The sequence below is a fragment of the Thalassophryne amazonica genome, chromosome 9 (assembly GCF_902500255.1).
Source record: "Thalassophryne amazonica chromosome 9, fThaAma1.1, whole genome shotgun sequence".
NCBI classification, from domain to species: Eukaryota; Metazoa; Chordata; class Actinopteri; order Batrachoidiformes; family Batrachoididae; genus Thalassophryne; species Thalassophryne amazonica.
Window position 1 is genome coordinate 25,067,893 of NC_047111.1, and position 16,853 is coordinate 25,084,745.

At 40.9% G+C, this 16,853-nt stretch overlaps 1 protein-coding gene across 1 annotated transcript in view; it reads left to right on the plus strand.

Moving 5' to 3' along the window:
* Positions 1 to 16,594, plus strand: part of bckdk (branched chain ketoacid dehydrogenase kinase) — a 58,406-nt gene extending 41,812 nt beyond the window's left edge. The window contains exons 9-11 of the mRNA XM_034177819.1: positions 3,449 to 3,538; positions 4,867 to 5,022; positions 14,989 to 16,594. Of these exons, the coding sequence (XP_034033710.1) occupies positions 3,449 to 3,538; positions 4,867 to 5,022; positions 14,989 to 15,133 (391 nt within the window). The 3' untranslated portion in view covers positions 15,134 to 16,594. The remainder of the gene's footprint in view (positions 1 to 3,448; positions 3,539 to 4,866; positions 5,023 to 14,988) is intronic.
* Positions 16,595 to 16,853: the final 259 nt, after the last annotated feature.

The window sequence follows — 16,853 nt, forward strand, 5'->3', positions numbered from 1 at the left end:
CTTCAGCTTTCAGGCTCCTCTCCTGTGGAACCAGCTCCCAATTCAGATCAGGGAGACAGACACCCTCTCTACTTTTAAGATTAGGCTTAAAACTTTCCTTTTTGCTAAAGCTTATAGTTAGGGCTGGATCGGGTGACCCTGAACCATCCCTTAGTTATGCTGCTATAGACGTAGACTGCTGGGGGGTGCCCATGATGCACTGTTTCTTTCTCTTTTTGCTCTGTATGCACCACTCTGCATTTAATCATTAGTGATTGATCTCTGCTCCCCTCCACAGCATGTCTTTTTCCTGGTTCTCTCCCTCAGCCCCAACCAGTCCCAGCAGAAGACTGCCCCTCCCTGAGCCTGGTTCTGCTGGAGGTTTCTTCCTGTTAAAAGGGAGTTTTTCCTTCCCACTGTAGCCAAGTGCTTGCTCACAGGGGGTCGTTTTGACCGTTGGGGTTTTACATAATTATTGTATGGCCTTGCCTTACAATATAAAGCGCCTTGGGGCAACTGTTTGTTGTGATTTGGCGCTATATAAAAAAAAATTGATTGATTGATTTATTGATAGGTGGTACTTGAGGACTGGGATGAGAACCACTGATGTAAGACAATGTATGATGTTGGGGGACACTGAAAGTAGGAATGCTGAAGGGCTGCAGCACCACCTGCTGGTGTTTAGCTGTAGTTGCAAGGGAAACAAGTTTACTGAACAAATCCGTTTAAAAAAAAAAAAAAGTTTCATTTTACTACAGTAAATGGTACCACACAACCTGTTGTGGAAAAAAAAACAGTTACCATTGTTGTGCTGCTGTGCAGCATTTGATATGTTGCCTTTGTATACAGAGGCTTGCTCAATTGATCTCAGCATGCCCAACTCTGACTTCGTGTCCCTGAATATAATTTTAGGAAAATGAGTCTTTAAAAATTTTAGGTGAGTCATGTAAAACAGCCTCATTCCACAATGGATGACATTCATTATTTACTCAAAATTCTACACACAATACCCCATAATGACAATGTAAAAAAATGTTTGTTTGTTTTTTTCCCAGATTTGTTAAAATAGTAATAATAAAGTAAGAAATCACATATACATAAGTATTCACAGCGTTTTGTCATGAAGCTCAAAATTGAGCTCAGGTGCATCCTGTATCCACTGATCATCCTTGAGATGTTTCTATAGCTTAATTGGAGTCCACCTGGGGTAAATTAGGTTGATTTGGACATGATTTGGAAAGACACACGCACCTGTCTACATATAAGGTCCTATAGTTGACAGTGCGTGTCAGAGCACACACCAGGCATGAAGTCAAAGGAATTGTCTTTAGACCCCTGAGACAGGATTGTCTTGAGGCACAAATCTGGGGAAGGGCACAAACATTTCTGCTGCTCTGAAGGTCCCAATGAGCACTGAGGCCTCCATCATCTGTAAATGGAAGAAGTTCAGATCCACCAGGACTCTTCTTAGAGCTGGCTGCCCATCTAAACCTAGCGATCAGAGGAGAAGGGCCTTAGTCAGGGAGGTGACCAAAAACCCAATGATCACCCTGTCAGCGCTCCAGTATTCTTCTGTGAAGAGAGGAGAACCTTCCAGAAGTACAACAATCCTTGCAGCAATCCACCAATCAGGCCTGTATGGTAGAGTGGCCAGACGGAAGCCACTCCTTAGTAAATGGCACATGGCAGCCCACCTGGAGTTTGCCAAAAAGCACCTGAAGGACTCTCACACCAGGAGAAACAAAATTCTCTGGTCTGATGAGAAAAAGATTGAACTCTTTGGTGTGAATGTCAGGCGTCATGTTTGGAGGAAACCAGGCACCATCCCTACAGTGAAGCATGGTTGTGGCAGCATCATGCTGTGGGGATGTTTTTCAGCGGCAGGAACTGGGAGACTAGTCAGGCTGAGGGAAAGATGAATGCAGCAATGTACAGAGACATCCTGGATGAAAAACTGCTCCAGAGCGCTCTTGACCTTAGACTGGGGCAACGGTTCATCTTTCAGCAGTTCAATGACTCTAAGCACACAGCCAAGATATCAAAGGAATGGCTTCAGGACAACTCTGAATGTCCTTGAGTGGCCCAGCCAGAGCCCAGACCTGAATCTCATTGAACATCTCTGGAGAGATCTGAAAATGGCTGTGCACTGACACTCCCCATCCAACCTGATGGAGCTTGAGAGGTGCTGCAAAGAGGAATGGACAAACTGTCCAAAGATAGGTGCACCAAGCTTGTAGTATCATATTCAAGAAGACCTGAGGCTGTAATTGCTGCCAATACTTATGTACACGTGAATTCTTAGTTTTTATTTTTAATACATTTGCAAAAATTTCTAATTTTTTTTTTTTCATGTTGTCATCATGGGGTGTTGTGAGTAGAATTTGGGTGGAACGTGGGTGCAACCTAGTGCAGAGATGACGTAGCTCAACGCCACAACACCTTGGCGGACACAAAGGACAAAGCGAATCGGATACAAAAAATTAAACATGTTAAATTTTTTTCTGCATCAAGCACAGGACGCAGAAATTAAGTGGTTTCAACTCGAGTCAGGGCAAAGCTACGGTACTCACCGTGACTGGAAGCCACACCCTCACAATACGTTACCCAATGCCAATTTGATTCCTGCTGTGTTCCGTTGTTCCCGAAGTATAAAACATGCAGGATTGTTTTTATACCGTGTACACAATGCAGTAAAAACTACATGCTCAAAGAGCTGCAGCTCCTCCCTCTTAAATTCTCTCATAACTGTGTTTAAATAAAGTCCATAAAAGTTCTGCTCATAGACTGATTTTCAGAGACAGGACATGTCCACTTCCAGTAAAAAGTCTGGACATCTCCAGTCCACTCACGGACGATTTGTTCGCGTGTGCACATGTGAACAATTAAAAGGAAAAAAAAAAAACTGTCTGGCTGCAGTTCCTCGCTCTCCGCTCAAACTCTCTTACTCATAATTGTGTTAAATAAAGGACAAAAAGGACATAAGTCCTGCTCACAGATTGATTGCCAGAGACGGGACATGTCCACATCAAGTATAACTCCAGACCATCTCCACATTTACACACGGACGGTTTGTTCGCGCAAGCACGAATACAGCTCTTGGTCAAAGGAAGAAAGGTAAACTATATCAGAAATCAAAGCGCAGCCCTGCAGAAGAACAAATATAAACTAGAAGAGAAATCATAGTGCAGTCTGCAACCAGACTGTTTGCAGGTCCTCCTCTGCGTCCTCACCTCCTCTCTGCCCCCCTGCTGTGCGCACCTGACGCAGACATTCCTGCGTCGTCATGACACCGCATGAAGCAACTCGAAGCAGACCCGGTGTGAAAGGGGCTTTAATGATATTTTTAAGATTTTTTGCATACACACACACACGTCGGAGAATGTGCTAAACCAAAACTGTGGCTTGATGTGCTGTATGTTGGTGATGAATGTTCACACTCATCATGATATCTGGCTATTTGTCCATTCAGGGCCACCATGGAGAGCCACCTGGACACCCCATACAACGTGCCTGACGTGGTCGTCACAATTGCCAATAATGACCTTGACTTTGTCATCAGGTGAGTGAGTGACTAATAAAGTGAAGCAGTGCAGTGAAACACAGTGTGTGTGTGTTGGGAGGGGGGCTTTATTCTAGCTTGTTTGACTTGGGGGGGGCACTAGGATTTGAGGTACTGGACAGCCTGGAGGACAGAGGTTACCCTTTTCCTCTGTCCTGCAGCCTGGACAGTAGGACAGTCACTGATGTCTTCAGTAAAGATGTGTTCACTCTAACATTTCCTGATATGATATCAATGCAAGCGGATGCATATCGATACGTTTATACATTGATGTTTTTATTTTGAGGCCATGCGGTGAGCGGTATCAAAGCGTTACTTCAGGTGAGTCTTGTCCCTGCACTCGAGTCCTGCTGCTGGGCTGGTGCACGTTAAACACCTGCTGGAGGTCAAGATTCACAGGACAAGACATTCCAGCACCTTCTCGCGTCCTCCAGCAGTCGCCTGCTCGTATTTAGCATCTCATTTCATGCGCCAGGCACACGTTTAAAGTTGTTTAGCAAAAGAGAAATGCTCACTACCTTTTCTCAACTTTTTCTCAGTTGTTTGACATTAAAATCTACAGGAAGTGAGCATGCAGCAGAATGGAACTGTGATGTGACAAAGATGGACTATAACTACTTGAGTGAGAAGTTTCACCCTGAAAGTCCACATTGGCCTGCTTTCTCCATTACACAACAAGCTTCAATGTTTAGAGTCATTATTGTTTTGGAACACCTGAAGTGTTAGGTTCATCTGAGTTCTGAGGTCATCATCGTCCTTCACAGTTCTACTGGCACCAAAGAGGCCCCACAGCTGGGTTCTCCGACATCATGCACCACAACATTCACACAGTGTTTTTCAGGTTGGACTCCTTCAGACACACCTGGTGTCCACCAACATGTTGTAACCCATCTGGTCCAAGAAAGTCCAGCCAGCCTCGGAACTGGTGTAAGAGGCGACGGCTGCCTTTTTAACCACTGTTTCTGAGCACTTGAGTTCTTCATAATTTATTGGGAAACCGGGAAAGATGTTTCTGGACGAGTGAGGTCATCATCTCCTTTTTGCTGAGTTGTCCTCTGCAGGCTGATGTGCACAACAGCTCCAAAAAAGCACTACTTTAATGTGGGGGTGATGATGTCAGCATTTGTGGACGATGTACTGCATGTGGGACTACAAGAGTCTGGGACCTGCAGATGCGTGCACACATGAATACAGGCTTTTCAATAAACTGCTGAGCTCCAGATGCATGTGGGCTCACTCTCCAGTGAAGAAATGTGTATCCTTTAAAGTGACCGTGTTCTTGTTACTGGTCCAACTGTAACCGTATTGGACTCTGCTCTTCCTCTTAGGATTTCCGACCGTGGTGGTGGTATACCTCACAACATGATAGACAAGGTGATGGATTACCACTTCAGCACGGCTGAGCAGAGCGCACAGGACCCCCGCATGAGCAGCCTCTTCAACACCATCACCAACAGTGGAAACCAGTCCTCCCCCATGCACGGGTAAGTCAAAAGTGACTAAATAAGTATCCTTATGTTAAGAAACAGCACAGGCTGTTGTGTGCACAAGTGCATACAGAGTTTGTCCATTGTTAAATTTGCCCTGGGGGAGGGGGGATGCTGTTTCACAACAAATACTCTTACATATTTACATCATGGGTTAAAGTTCTCTGCCACCACGACGGATTTTTGTCATTTGGAAAATTTAACTCCACATACAGTGGTGTACAGAATAATAGTAGTGCTATGTGACTAAAAAGATTAATCCAGGTTTTGAGTATATTTCTTATTGTTACATGGGGAAACAAGGTACCAGTAGATTCTCACAAATCCAACAAGACCAAGCATTCATGATAAGCACACTCTTAAGGCTATGAAATTGGGCTATTAGTAAAAAAAAAAAAAAAAAAAAGTAGAAAAGGTGTTCACAATAATAGTAGTGTGGCATTCAGTCAGTGAGTTTGTCAGTTTTGTGGAACAAACAGGTGTGAATCAGGTGTCCCCTATGTAACGATGAAGCCAGCACCTGTTGAACATGCTTTTCTCTTTGAAAGCCTGAGGAAAATGGGACGTTCAAGACATTGTTCAGAAGAACAGCGTAGTTTGATTTAAAGAATTATTGTTGATTGGAGAGGGGAAAACTTATACGCAGGTGCAAAAAATTATAGGCTGTTCATCTACAATGACCTCCAATGCTTTAAATGGACAAAAAAAAAAAACAGATGCATGGAAGAAAACGGAAAACAACCATCAAAATGGATAGAAGAATAACCAGAATGGCAAAGGCTCACCCATTGATCAGCTCCAGGATGATCAAAGACAGTCTGGAGTTACCTGTAAGTGCAGTTAGAAGACGCCTGTGTGAAGCTAATTTATTTGCAAGAATCCCCCGCAAAGTCCCTCTGTTAAATAAGACATTTGCAGAAGAGGTTACAATTTGCCAAAGAACACATCAGCTGGCCTAAAGAGAAATGGAGGAATATTTTGTGGACTGATGAGAGTAAAATTGTTCTTTTTGCGTCCAAGGGCTGCAGACAGTTTGTGAGACGACCCCCAAACTCTGAATTCAAGCCACAGTTCACAGTGAAGACAGTGAAGCAAGCATCATGATATGGGCACGTTTCTCCTACTATGGTGTTGGGCCTATATATCGCATACATACATATGGAGACAGATAGACATAGGCATTGATTTTGCCGCAGGTCACAGTCACAGTCAGTCAGTCAGAGCTGCGTGTCGTCAGAGTGAGCTGCAAAAAGTTTGTACCTGAGTTTTCAGAGGTGGTGTTTGTAGTTGCCATCTGCCACGCCGGTGTTTGCCAACCCGGACAGTGGGAATACCACCTCAACCGGCAACTTAGCCCCGCGACTGGACAGCAACAACGTCCGAGGCCCAACGTGGTGAATTCACTGAGGCCGCGCGCTGCGTCATTAGAGCCGCGCGTCACGAGTGCCGCTTCCCCGAGGCCTCGTGCAGCCACCGCGGATCCATCAGCGCGGAAACACCGAGGCCGCGCGGCACCAGCGCAGTGCAGATCCATCCCGGTGATAAACAACACAGGCTGTTAACATCGGCGATCGACAAGCTGCTCATAAGCCGACCATGGGGCCTAAGAAGGTTCTGACAGCGGAGGAAGGTGACGATATTAAAAAATCTCTGGACTTTTTATCAGAGGAGATTTCTGTTGTGAAGCAGCAACAGAAATCAATCATGGATCTGGTGGAGGAGGTGAAGGCATTACGGCTCCAGAATGCCGAGAAAGACCGGCATCTGGTGCAGCTGGAAAATAGAGTGGCTGAATTGGAGCAGTACACCAGAATCAACGACATCATCATCACAGGTCTTCACATCAAACCACGGTCCTACGCACGGGCGGTAACAGATGAGAGCGGAGGGGAGCCCAGTGAACAGGAGGTCAGCTCTGTGGAAAAACAGGTTGCTGATTTCCTCCTATCTAAAGGTATAGAAATGGATTTAAATAACATTGAAGCGTGCCACCCTCTGCCCCGGAGAAATGACGGTGATAAACGAACCGTCATCATGAGATTCATCAACAGAAAACACAGAACAGCACTGTTAAAACAAGGAAGAAAACTGAAAGGGACAAACGTATTCATCAATGAACATCTCACCAAACGGAATGCCGACATCGCCAGGAAAGCACGCTTCTTGAAGAAACAGGGAAAAATCCAGCACACATGGACTTCAAACTGTAAAATATTCATCAAACTGAACGGATCACCAGAACAAGCAAAAGTCATGGCAATAAGGAACATCGAGGAGCTGGACAAATATGAACAATAGTGTTTCTTAAAGCGAGGATCTGGACAGATATGACCAATAAGGTATGAGGACACAAACACATCACAACACCATGACACAGACCAGAGGAACCTATTCATCTACTACCTATTCATCTACATCTGGAGACAAGAAGGATATAACTCAAAGGATTGCTGATCATGGAAAAGTAGAACTGAGAACATTTAAATACACAGACCACAATGTACTGGACTTGGAGCACGATATAGACCCAGACAATAATTTCTTCTCAAATATCAATGACAGTTGTTGCTATTATACAGATGAACAGTTTAATCGGATCATTAAAACGGATAACAAATTATCAATAATCCATTTCAACAGCAGAAGTCTATATGCAAACTTTAACAACATTAAAGAATATTTAAGTCAGTTTAAAAAAATATTTAACATAATTGCTATATCAGAAACATGGATCAATGAAGATAAAGGAATGGATTTTGAACTGGATGGATATGAATTTAATTGTGTAAACAGAAAGAATAAGAGTGGAGGAGGAGTGGCTGTGTATGTGGATAAGAACATGGATTATAAAATAGTAGACAATATGACAACTGTGATTGATAACTTATTAGAATGTATAACTATTGAAATATGTGAAGAAAAAAGCAAAAATGTATTGGTCAGCTGTATATATAGAGCACCAGGATCTAGTATTGAAACATTCACTGACTGTATGGGAAAAATGTTCTCAAAAACTAATCAAAAAACTGTGTTCATTTGTGGTGACTTAAATATTGATCTGCTCAATCCAAATAAGCATAAAATAACAGATGAATTTATCAGTATAATGTACAGTATGAGTTTATATCCAAAAATCACCAGGCCAAGCAGAATTACATCCCATAGTGCCACCTTAATTGATAATATATTCAGCAATGATATTGAGAATAACACTGTGAGTGGATTATTAATCAATGACATTAGTGATCATCTACCAGTTTTCATCGTTTATAATAGAAACCATCGGCGGAATCAGCCAGAGGAGAAAATAAAATACAGGCGAGTGCGGACAGAGGAAAACATGAACACACTAAAGAAGGATTTACAGGAGCAAAACTGGGAAAAGGTATACAGTGAAAGTGATGTTGATAGTGCATATGAAACTTTTTTACAAATATTTACATCATTATATGATAAAAATTGTCCAATTAAACAAGACTACAGAAAACAAAAAATCCAAGCTCGACCATGGATGACGAAAGGGTTACGAAATGCATGTAATAAGAAAAATACACTGTATAGAGAATTCATAAAACTAAAGACTAAAGAGGCAGAAAATAGATATAAGAAATACAAAAATAGATTAACTAATATTATACGGGTATGTAGGAAGGAATATTATAGTAACATATTATATAATAACAAAAACAATATTAAAGGAATATGGGATATATTAAATAGCATTATCAAAAATGGTAATAAAAAACAGAGTTACCCTCAGTATTTCATTGATAATAATGTCAAGAAGGAAAATAAGGATGAGGTAGTCAACGGTTTTAATAATTTTTTTGTAAATATTGGACCAAGCTTGGCAGAAAAAATTCCCGATTCCCAACCTGAGGATTTGGATAATAATCTCATAGAAAGAAATCCCTGTTCAATGTTCCTCACAGCAGTGGATGGAAATGAAATTATAGACATTGTGAATAATTGTAAATATAAAACATCTACCGATTTAAATGAAATTGATATGGTGGTGGTAAAACAGGTCATTGAATGGATTGTAGAACCATTAACATACATCTGTAACTTATCATTTCAAACCGGTAAATTTCCCAATCAAATGAAAATAGCTAAGGTTGTGCCGCTGTATAAGACTGGGGATAGACACCACTTCACAAATTATAGACCTGTTTCTTTGCTTCCACAATTTTCCAAATTATTAGAAAAGTTATTCAATAATAGATTAGACAAATTCATAAATAAACATAAATTACTTACTGATAGTCAATATGGATTCAGAGCACATAGTTCAACATCACTTGCATTAATAGAATCAGTTGAGGAGATTACAAACGCCATAGACCACAAATTACATTCAGTTGGAATATTTATAGATCTTAAAAAGGCTTTTGATACAATTAATCATGACATATTAATCAATAAACTTGAACAGTATGGGATTAGGGGGTTGGTGTTGCACTGGGTGAGAAGCTACTTAAGTAACAGAAAACAGTTTGTGAAGTTGGGGGAATATACATCATCATGCTTGGACAATGCTTGTGGCGTCCCACAGGGGTCAGTATTGGGTCCAAAACTGTTTCTAATTTATATAAATGATATTGTCAATGTTTCCAAAATATTAAAATTAGTATTATTTGCAGATGACACAAGCATTTTTTGTTCAGGGGGGGGATTTGCAGGAGTTACTGAGGAGGATCAGTATAGAAATGGGAAAATTGAAAATATGGTTTGACAGAAATAAATTATCATTAAACTTAAGTAAAACAAAATACATGTTATTTGGCTATTGTAATACAGATATACAGGTTCAGTTACAAGTCGAGGGGGTAGATATTGAAAGGGTACATGAAAATAAGTTTCTGGGGGTGATAATAGATGATAAGATAAACTGGAAGACTCATATAAAACATATACAAAGTAAACTGTCAAGAAGCATTTCAGTTCTAAACAAAGCGAAACATATTCTGGACCACAACTCACTCCGCATTCTTTACTGCTCACTGGTTTTACCATATTTACAGTACTGTGCAGAGGTATGGGGTAATACTTATAAAGGTACAACACAATCACTATCAGTAATGCAGAAAAGAGCTATAAGAATTATTCATAATACTGGCTATAGAGATCATACAAATCCACTATTTTTACAATCCAAATTCTTAAAATTCACAGACTTGGTTCATTTTCAAACAGTACAAATTGTGTATAAAGCAATAAACAATTTACTTCCAGCAAATATTAAAAATATGTTTTTTAACAGATCAGGGGATTACAGTCTGAGGGGGAAATTTAATTTAAAGCATCAGTGGGCACGAACAACATTAAAAGGTTTCTGTATTTCTGTCTGTGGGGTGAGGATGTGGAACAGATTGGGAGTGGGGCTCAAGCAATGTCCAAGCATGAACCAGTTCAAACAGCGGTACAAAAATATGGTTTTTTCTGGGTATAGGGAGGAGGAAGGGTAATGAGGGTTAGGGTGTTTTTGTTGTTTGCTTCGGCTTGTAAATATATAGTATTTTGTATGTAAGTAGGTAGGTGTAGGTGTATATTTATGTTTGTGTATATATATGTGTATATATGTATATGTGTATATATGTGTATGTTGATGTGTATATGTATGTGTGTGTGTATATATATGTATATATATATATATTGATATCGGTTTAGGTGTGTAGGAATTTATGTGTATATGTGGCAAAGGGTATTACTGGTTGTGGGGAAGAAGGGGTAGGGATAAATAAGCTGATGCTTCACCCTACCCCTTTTCGGACATGTTGGGTACACAGTAGGAACTTTTTTGTTGTTGTCTTTACTGATCTAGCTTGTAATTGTTGTTGTATCAAATGTTCGAAATAAACAGTTTTCATTCATTCATTCATTCATTCATACCAGGTATCATGGATCAGTTTGGATACGTCAGAATACTTGAAGAGGTCATGTTGCCTTATGCTGAAGAGGACATGCCCTTGAAATGGGTGTTTCAACAAGACAATGACCCCAAGCACACTAGTAAACAAGCAAAATCGTGGTTCCAAACCAACAAAATTAATGCCTCGCAGATGTGAAGAAATCATGAAAAACTGTGGTTATACGAGGTCTATTAGAAAAGTATCCGACCTTATTATTTTTTTCAAAAACCATATGGATTTGAATCACATGTGATTACATCAGACATGCTTTAACGCTCGTGGGCATGCAAGAGTTTTTTTCACGCCTGTCGGTTACATCATTCGCCTGTGGGCAGTCTTTGAGTGAGGAGTCGCCCACCCTCTCGTCGATTTTTTTTTTTTTTTTTTTTTTTTTTTTTTTTTTTTTTTTTTTTTTCCTCCATTGTTTAGGAATGGCTCAGAGACTGCTGCTTTGTTTGATCAAAATTTTTTCAAAACTGTAAGGCACAACTGAGTGGACACCATTCGATAAATTCAGCTGGTTTTCGGTAAAAATTTTAACGGCTGATGAGAGATTTGTCTGGTAGTGTCGCCGTAAGGACGGCCCACGGCGCCTGACGGCAGTCTAATGCTTTGAGGCGGCAGCGTCTCGCCGTTTCAAGTTGAAAACCTCCACATTTCAGGCTCTGTTGACCCAGTAAGTCGTCAGAGAACAGAGAACTTTCAGAAGAAGTCGGCATGAGGAGTTTATTCGGACATTCCATTGTTAATGGACATTTTGTAATGAAAGAACGTGCGGGCAGAGTCGCATGTCGGGCCGGACCCGACCGCGGGGGGTCGCGACAGGAAAAACACCTCCGTTGGAAACCTTAACGGACAAGTTGGAACATGCCCAAGCTGTTAAACAATTTCTCAGTTACTCACTTGTTGAAAGCCATCAAAAGCCGCCTGAATTTTACAAATGGTTTTCAACACGGAGGTGTTTTTCCTGTCGCGGCGCACACAGATTCACCGAGTTGTCACGGAAACGACTCTGCGAATTTGTGCGCACGTCTTTCATTACAAAATGTCCTTAAACAGTGGAATGTCCGCATAAAGTCCTCATGCTGGCCTCTTCTGAATCTTCTCTGTTCTCTCACGATGTCCTGGGTGAATTAAGCCTTAAATTAGGATGTTTTCAGCTTGAAACAGGCCGACGACGGCGCCTGGAAGCGCTGCAGGACGTCCTGCTCCGTGGGAAGTCCTTACAGCGACAGAAACACCCCATAATCTCTCATCAGCCGATAAACTTTTCACCGAAAACCACCTTAATTTCTCGAATAGTGTCCACTCGGATATTCCTCACAGGTCCAGAAAAAATGTTGATAAAGCAACGCGCGCCGTCTCGAGCAGCGTGTGAAACAAAGGAATTCAGCCGAGAGGGCGGGACCACATCTCACTCAAGGCCTGCCCACAGGGAAATGACGTCACCGACACGCATGAAAAAACTCACGCATGCGCACGAGGGTTCAAGCATGATTGGCGTAATCGCATGTCAATCAAATCATATAGTTTTTTTTTTTTATAAAACTGCCGGTTAGTTTTATAAGATACCTCGTACAACTAAATGCTAGTTTAGTGATTCACAGGATTGCTAAAAAAGCAGTTTGAACATAATAGTTTTGAGTTTGTAGCGTCAACAGCAGATGCTACTATTATTGTGATCACTCCCTTTTCTACTTTTTTTTTTTTTTTTACTAATAGCCCAATTTCATAGCCTTAAGAGTGTGCATATCATGAATGCTTGGTCTTGTTGGATTTGTGAGAATCTACTGGTACCTTGTTTCCCATGTAACAATAAGAAATATACTCAAAACCTGGATTAATCTTTTTAGTCACATAGCACTACTATTATTCTGAACACTACTGTACGCGCGCATGTGGTGTCGTGTATTGTCAAAGCAACATTCCATTCTGCGCTAATCAAAGCAGCAGCAATGTCGGAGTGGATGGTGCCGCCGCGGTGGAAGGGACTGTGTGAATTTTCACTCCTCTCCACTCTGTTTACTGCTTGCCATGAGCCACGGTCCTTCTCCTCTCTGTCTTCGTGGGAACATTGGCAGACACTCCCCAAATAGCGCAGGGTGTGGCTTTACTTTGAGCCTTGAATCAACGAAGCAATGCTTCGATCTGCTGCTTCGGTTCTTAGTTATATTTTGCTTTATCTTAATTTTTCCCCACTAAAACCCTAAAGAGCATATGTCTGTGAGTAATATTTACCTTTTTATGTTAAACCGACCTGTTATGGTCTTCTGAAACAGTTGTAACAGATGTATTTTACAACTTAAAAACGGGACTGATGCTAACCCGTTAGCGTGTCTATGGTGTTTTCAATGTTAAAGTTGGCGTTAAGCTGTTTGCATATCGGCGTGTTGTGTGCATTTTTTTTTCTGTGTAATAATTAATGGCTCAGCGTTGTCATAAGTCAAATGTATTACAAATTGTATTTTATTTTTACATATTAATAATAGCAACAACAACAATAGTAATAATAACTAATTATGCTATAATACAATTTTAGAGAAACAGACAAAAAGAATATGATAAAACAAAACAGAAAAGATAAAACCAAGTAACAACATAAATATAGAAATAACTGTTTCCTGTGAACACCTAGTGACTCTTACTCCTCCACTTCATCCCTGTTTTATTTAAGTTTACTGACAATTTGTTTCGGTCAAACCACATCTAAGCTGTATTTTTACACAAGAAATAAATAAAATGCAATAAACTGCACATTTGTCTTTTTTCATGAAAATATCAAGCCCAAAAGTTGATGCTCTGTGATAAAGGCCTTTTAATAACAACTTACTTAAAGAAATAATGGCAAAACTCACATGTAAGTAAAAAAATAAAAAGTGATTAATTGAAAAAATAATCGACCGATTAATCGATTACTAAAATAATCGTTAGTTGCAGCCCTAGTTTGTTTTACGAGTGAGAGCAGTTTACCAATTAAATGTGAATATGCCAGTTTTGAGTTTCTCAGTGTGGATGCATTTTTAAAACAGGTGACGGTGTTACTTTGTGCAGAGCAGAACAACGTTGTTGCTTTAGGCCCTAATTTTGTATTTTATTGAATGTACAGCCAGCAACACAGCACCCATTTGGCACATTTACTGGATTAGAACAGATTAAAATACTACAGAAGACAAAGAATTTTTACTTGACAGTTTGAAGTGAGTTTTCTTTGTTTCATAGGGCTTCATACCCATTACATTTCATTAGAATATGCTAAATTTAACTTGCTGTTTTTAAAAAAAGTTTTGGAGGAGCACCCCCAGACCCCCCATAATCAATACTGTGTTTTTACTTGACAGTTTGAAGTGAGTTTTCTTTGTTTCAGAGGGCTTCAAACCCATTAAAATTCACCAGAATATACAAAATTTGACTTGCTCTTTTAAAAATGTTCTGGGGAGATACTCCAGATCCCCCAGAATCAACACTACACCCCACCCCCCACCACCCTTTTATGTACCTTTTTCTTCAGGTTTTGCATTCTTTTTATTCTTTGTCTCTCTCTCCTTAGAGGCTATTTAGAATAGATTTGTATACTGTATAATGTGCTTATTGCATTTATTGAGGAAAAAAGTGTTTCCCCCACTGCGCTGCATTTTAGGGAATTGCTGGCATTGATTTTTGCCAGGAAAAAAATTCAGTCAGATAAAAATTTATTGCTTTAACCAATGAGTTACATTTACCTTACAAATATACACCATGAGCAACAAATACTTGACTGATAATAAATATGTGAAAAGGCATTTTGAACAAATCAAACTGATAACTAGTCATTCTATTAGTTAGCTCAGATTGTGGTGTTTGGAAAGCCTGGATTTGTTAATCTTGCCTCATGTCACAGCTCTGTTTATGGGTGATGAGACCTTTTGACTGGTCCTGCTGTCCTGTCTTGGATGAGGGGTAAAAACTGTGACCCTGCGACACTTGTAGGAGGGCTGGGGATGACTTCCTGTCCATGGGTGTGAAGTGGTTTCCTCATGCAGAACGTCTGAGCCTGCTGTTTGTGTCTCCACAGGTTTGGGTTTGGCTTACCCACATCTCGGGCCTACGCAGAGTACCTCGGTGGTTCTTTGTCCATCCAGTCCATGCAGGGCATTGGCACTGACGTCTACCTGCGTCTGCGCCACATCGACGGCAAAGGAGAGAGCTTCCGTGTCTGAGCGCGCCCTGGTGGTCAACTTTGTGGAGCCAAACTAACAGTCAGACCTGACAGGTCTCGTCAGTTACTGTTAGCACAGATGGCAGGACTTTGGTCCAGAAGGCGATGCGCTCTACAGTCCCAGTTAGAATCTCCCACATTCACAGACATCTTAGGTTTTTTTGGCCTTAGCATTATTATTATTATAAGCTATGTTAGCTCTTGTTGATGACTTTGGTGGTTTCCCTGTGTATCCTGTGGCATGTTGGTCTGAAGTTTTATGAAATGTCGAATGTTTAGGTTATCAGGACAAACTGTGCATGATGGTCGATACCGACGGAAGGAAGTTAGACGCAAATACAACTTCAGGATGAAAGAAGTTCACATCGAAGTTACGTCTCACTTAGTCTCAAATTTCAAAAGCATTTTTCTCGACAAACGTTCCGAGCGGAATGTCGGAAGAGGCGCCAGCAGCCCTGCGAAAACATCTCGAGTGGAGAGCGCGAGTTTGAACACGTGCTCTGAACCATGTGTGGAAAGGCTGAACACTCCTTAATGGCGGTGTTGTGAAGTGGAACGTGCGTGGGATGCGCTCAGACCTGGGGCTGCCTCGGTGTGTTCGGCGTTCATCTGCATGCTGACTGATTTTTCATTTTGCTGCCTCTTAGTTCTCACAGACTGAGTGACCGACACGCTGCTGCTGCTCACGATCAGACCGGTGAAGTATTGTTTTCACCTACTCTCTGTTCATGTCTGTTCTCAGATTTTAAGGGGATTTTTTTTTGCACCACACTTACAGGATTTAAGTGATTTCAGTGTTGAAGTTGTCTGTAGTTGTTTTTAGGTCCATTAAGTGGTTTCTGATTTTGAGGCAGCAGTTGTTTGTTTTCACATTTTGTCCATTTTTTTTTTTTTTTTCCCTTCCTAAAGGTGTTGTTCTTCACTGTCCCAAAGATATGGGACATATGTGCACATTTGCCAGCCAGCCAGGAGTAGGCGCTATTGCTGAATTCTATATGTCCCTAAAAATAATCTCAACTAAAATTAAATTGTAGTAGACAATAACAAAATGTAGACACCAGAGGTGGGACAGTCATTCTCAAGTGATCAGTCTGCAAGTTCCAAGTCAAGTCTCAAATCGGCTTGCAAACAGTTGGTGGTCATTATGACTTGGGACTTGCTGTTTCATGACTTGAGAGTGACTTCATGGTGACTTCTTCCCACCTCTAGTAGACACAAACACTCCAGATGCGTGGACGGCTTTCAAATTTTACCCGTTCAAAGAAATGCGATACTTGCTTAGAGATAAACGAAGCCTCGTAATGGTCACAGCCCGCACCCCTGTATTTTGTCAAACTGACCTTCAGCCCGATTTCTGTTTGTTTTTCAGTTTGTTTTTCAGTTTGATTTTGTTGGAATATTAATTTGACACTTTTAGCACATTTTATGCATTTGTGACTTCTAAACTGTTATGACCCCATTTTTAAAAAAATCTATCGTTAAACTTGCTGATATTAGTTTGCTCAGATTGTGATGTGTGGATTTGTTGAGCCAGGAAAGAAAGCCTGGATTTGTTAAGCATGCCTGACATCACAGCTCTGTTTATTGGCTATAAGAACTTTGCGGTTCAGCTTTTTCTTTTTTTGCAAGTTGCAGTTTTTGGTGTGTCGTTCTGAAGCTGTAACTGCAACTTTTTGCACAATTGGTGCCACAAAATTCATAGGTAGAAGCTTCTATGTGCG